The following is a 4617-nucleotide window of genomic DNA, read 5'->3' on the forward strand; positions in this document are numbered from 1 at the left end:
AAACAAAGAGAGATAGTAGACCTTCATTAGAAACCAAAGTTTTTGGGTATTAACACACATTAAAACCTAAAAACCCACCCTCACAACGCATTTTGAAACATTGAAACAATTTAAGATCTACTATCCCTAGAAAAATCAAAATTCTTTAGTCTTGAAATTTAAAACTTAAAACCCGGCGAAACTTTGAGAACTCGCATAAAAGCCTAAACTAGGTAAACTTTACGCGCGAAAGTGGATACCCTTCGCTCGAAAAATATTTGAGCGGTCTTACAGTCTTGCAAAAACTTAAAAGGTTCAGCTCTAAAAAAGACCTTTCTTTTTTTCCTTTAAACTGTACAACTAAAAGGTATGTTATTTCACTTAAAGAGACAACATTTATGAAAACTTAGGACACAAAAGGTAATATAGGTGGGAGATGGATGACGTTGCTCCGTTAGGCTTGAGGCCAAACCTTTGTAGTTAGCAGTTTAAGATCTGTCTTAGCCTCTAAGTGACTGTTACAGGACCCTTAAGGCATAACTAAGATTAAGGTTTTCACATTAATACCGGTACCAGTCAGGAATACTGATGCCATTTCATCATACAATATAATGTATACGATGCATTTCTGGACAAATGTAATTATTACCCTTTTCAGCCTTTTCGACAACTGCTTAATGTTCTAAAGTTACTTGTGCAATTCTGCATTTCACGCTATCTAACAACTATATAGCCATACAGGTGCCTGCGCATGACATAACCAAGCAAACCTATCAGTGAGTAGGTCTACAATTTGGTTTTCATGTAGTAGAGGTAGTGTACCACCCATGATGTTGAGAGAGTTCGCCAAACTGCTTTCGCATACTAGTTACCATACTATATAATGGACTTACTAAGATTCTGCTGACATTGTCGAGTCATTTTCCGATAAAGTGGGAAGGTACATAGATTGATATCGAGTAATGCAACTACACTTGTGAATGTAGCATCGACATTCGGCTGTGAGCATTTTGTGCCCAGTGAGAAACCTACATGATCTGTCAAGGAAACCAGGAGAAGTCTGTCTTTAGTTAGTACGAGCTGAATGACTTGTCAGGCTCAATTATCACGCTCTTCAGGCAAAGCTATGAGCGATATTTTAAGGAGACGCTAAGTTTTACTATGCCTGAATGAAGATAAGTCGTCGATTAATCTGCAAATGATACAGAACATTCATACAATGCACGAATCATGGACCACTATCCTAAAAAAGAAGCTGGTCTGCATTGTCCAATGCTAGAAGTTCAAGTAAAGCGTGGAGTCTTTGAATGCGAATGATCGCAAGCAGATGTCTTTTTCATTTTTTTATTTTTATCCCAAACTTACATCAGGTGCCGAAACACTGACATGAACTCAACACTCATACTGACACGGTATCTACCACTATGAATACGCATATGACACCTAAAGAAGCACACCGATCATTTACTCGATCGCAAAGTGGCTTGTTCTTGCTATCCATTGTTTTCAGGGAGTCACAGCGATCCAAGCACTTTGGGTCTATTTCAAAACACGTATTTTATGAGCCTAAATATTTTTATTTTGGGTAACTTTGTGGCCTAAATTTTTTGACTTTCGGTTACTTGTGGCTCGGACTTTCACCGAGGATCAGGGCTAACTATAATTATATATAAACGGTAGTATTTTTCAGCTTAAAAATTTAAAAAAAGGTGGAGTTTGCGCCGCGCCGCAAGACCAATTTTTAATTTATATGAAATAACTGGTATAATAAAAGATATGTATAATAAATTATGAGAAATTATAATTAAATATAACATAAAATCAGTCGATAACTTTTACTTATAAGTTATTTTGTTACCTTGAAAGAGGGGTTCTTTTTATTTTTTTTTTTGGTAGATAAGCAAACCGCTTAAAAAAGTCAGGGATAACACCATTTTGTTAGAAAAACACACCTCCGTAAAAACATTGCAACAGAAAATAGAAGGAATAACAAAATATATACCTCCGACACCCCAGATGTTCTTTCCATCTATAATTCTTATATTTTTTTTTCATTTCTATATAATGACGAACCTTGGACTGGCGAGATGATTTCGTAGGTTGCATTATCTATAGCAACAGACAAAAAGAAATATAAAAGTAAAAATGGGGCTTATAGCTTGAAACAAAATAATGACGTCAAATAAAAAATCAAAATCTACTCATAACAAGCTTTCCCTCTTTTTCAGACTCTACAAATGGATATCAAATATGTAACTTGTAGACCTCAAGAATTCAATCAAAGTGATATAGATCCCAACCATTACTTTATGTACATATCCCAAATATGGTCTATTACTTGGAAAAATTAATAAAATCTCTCTCAATTACAGAAAATCTTTCAGATAAGGTTCATAATCATAAGTGTCTACAGATTAAAATTAAAACATGTAGAAAATCCTCCAAGTTTGTATGTACAGCATATCAAATATCTAAATAGGAAAAAACATTTATCTATAGTCATCTCAAGTAATAAAAATAAATGTACATAAATAAACAATTTACATTCCTATGTCTTAAACTGTATCATTACAATAATTCTGTAGATATTTACAGGTCTAGTTTGATTGGTTTCTTTACATTACGTCCCACTCTTGTAATGTTAGCTTTGATAGGACTAGGTTGTTTCGAATCAACCTTTACAATCTGTCCAACCTGTTCTAGACTAGGCTGCCTATAATCAGTCTGTTTAATACGATGAGCGTTACGAAGAGTTACATCAACTTCTGATGTCCCATTATTTGTCATATCAGACTCATCTGTACCTACATCTTCGGATACACAATAATCACCATTAGAGCTGATCTCTAATGGATAGACCCTTTGAATAGGTCTAGTCAAAATACCTGATCTAGTCTTTAACTTGACTACACGTACATGATTATCATTACCCCGTACCAAAGCTACTATTCTGGCGATTGGCCAATCTGTACGTTTGACATTATCGTCCCCTATTAAAACTATATCTCCTACCTTAATACAGTGTTCTGGTTTACGTGAATGCTTGAGCTTCAACTGACCCAAATACTCAGCAGTGAACCGTTCACGCAATTGTCTTCTGAGGTCCTGGCGATGTTTGAATTGCACCCTCAAGTCAGCATTCTCAATCAAGTCAAGCTCCGGCACTCCGGAGTCCTCCAGTTCGTGCAGAAACATGGCTGGTGTGAGGACAGACAAGTCCTGCGGGTCCTCAGATAAGTATGTCAAAGGTCGGTTGTTGATCACCGACTCCACCTCCTTCAACAGAGTCAACATTGTCTCGTACGTGACAAGAGAATGGCCCAACACTCGCTTCAGTAATCCCTTGACGATTCCTACGATCCTCTCGAAGAAACCTCCCCACCATGGTGCTGATGGCGGATTGAATTTCCATTGAATTCTCCTTGCTCCACTGAACTGCATGACTGCCGTCCAGTCTAACTTCTCACAGGCAGTATCAAACCCCTTGAAGTTTGTACCCTGGTCCGAGTACATCACTCGGCACCGCCCATGGTGACTAACAAATCTTCTTAGCGCTTGGAGAAAGCTATCAGTCGATAGTGACGTAACTAATTCTAAGTGTACAGCTCGGTACACTGCACAGGTAAATAGGCACACCCATACTTTGGATGTTCCGGTCTCGGTCTTGATGTACAGTGGTCCGGCAAGATCACATCCGGAAACTTCGAACACTTTAGCGTTCCGTACTCGGTCTTCCGGCAACGGTGTAGGATGAACTGCTAATTTCTTTGCGTTATACCTCTTGCAAGTGACGCAAGTTCTCAAGACGCTACGTACAACACGTCGTCCTCCAACAATCCAATAGCGTTGTCGCAACATTGCTAGTAGGGTTTGAAGTCCCGCATGACAATTCTGAGTGTGGGTTGTCATTATCAGTTTACGTGTGAGCTCGTGTTCACCCAACAAAACGATAGGGTAACAAAAGTCCTTAGTGTCCGCTAGGTTCGACACCTTTGTCTTGATACGTGTAATACCATCTGAATCAATAAATCTCACCAGTGACGATACTTTGTCTTCATTCAGACTCTCTCGTTGGGCGAGAACTAAAAGTCGCTTTTCCGCCTCTTGGTACTCTTCGGCCGTCAGCTCACCGCGCCGACGCTCCACATTGTCTTTCTTAGACAGAGAGTTAAACTTAAATCTTAACATCCACGCCACCATTCTTACTGTTTTGGTGTACGATGATAGATTGTACCATTCACTTGACTCAGATTGGTTCAGCATTGAAGATACAACCGTCTTTTTCTTCTCCTGGTTGATTTCGTCTTCATCGAATTTCGCCTCAGACGTGGGCCAATATTCGGGCGATTCTTTAAGCCACGACGGTCCCTCCCACCATCTAAGTTGTAAGTATTTCTTCACACTACTGCCTCTTGACGGTAGGTCGGCTGGGTTCATACTTCCCGGTACATGACGCCACTCAGCATCTTGAGTTAGGGATTTGATTTCCCTGATTCGGTTCATGACGTAAACGTCCCATGGCTCGTTTCGTTTCAACCACGCAATCACGGTTGACGCGTCTGTCCAGAAGTAAGCCTCCGCCTCGGTCAGCTTGTAGTCTTGAGTGACGGACTGGTATAAACGCGCTCCAATTGATGC

The 4617-nt window shown here is 39.4% G+C and overlaps 1 protein-coding gene across 1 annotated transcript in view; it reads right to left on the minus strand.

Annotated features, from left to right (window-relative positions):
• The window catches only part of LOC103520770, a 20966-nt gene extending 16355 nt beyond the window's left edge, over nucleotides 1-4611 (minus strand). The window contains exon 1 of the mRNA XM_008485871.2: nucleotides 4214-4611. Within this exon, the coding sequence (XP_008484093.2) occupies nucleotides 4214-4482 (269 nt within the window). The 5' untranslated portion in view covers nucleotides 4483-4611. The remainder of the gene's footprint in view (nucleotides 1-4213) is intronic.
• Between the last annotated feature and the right edge of the window lie 6 nt (nucleotides 4612-4617).

The sequence above is a fragment of the Diaphorina citri genome, unplaced genomic scaffold (assembly GCF_000475195.1).
Source record: "Diaphorina citri unplaced genomic scaffold, Diaci psyllid genome assembly version 1.1 scaffold4046, whole genome shotgun sequence".
In the NCBI taxonomy this organism is placed as follows: Eukaryota; Metazoa; Arthropoda; class Insecta; order Hemiptera; family Psyllidae; genus Diaphorina; species Diaphorina citri.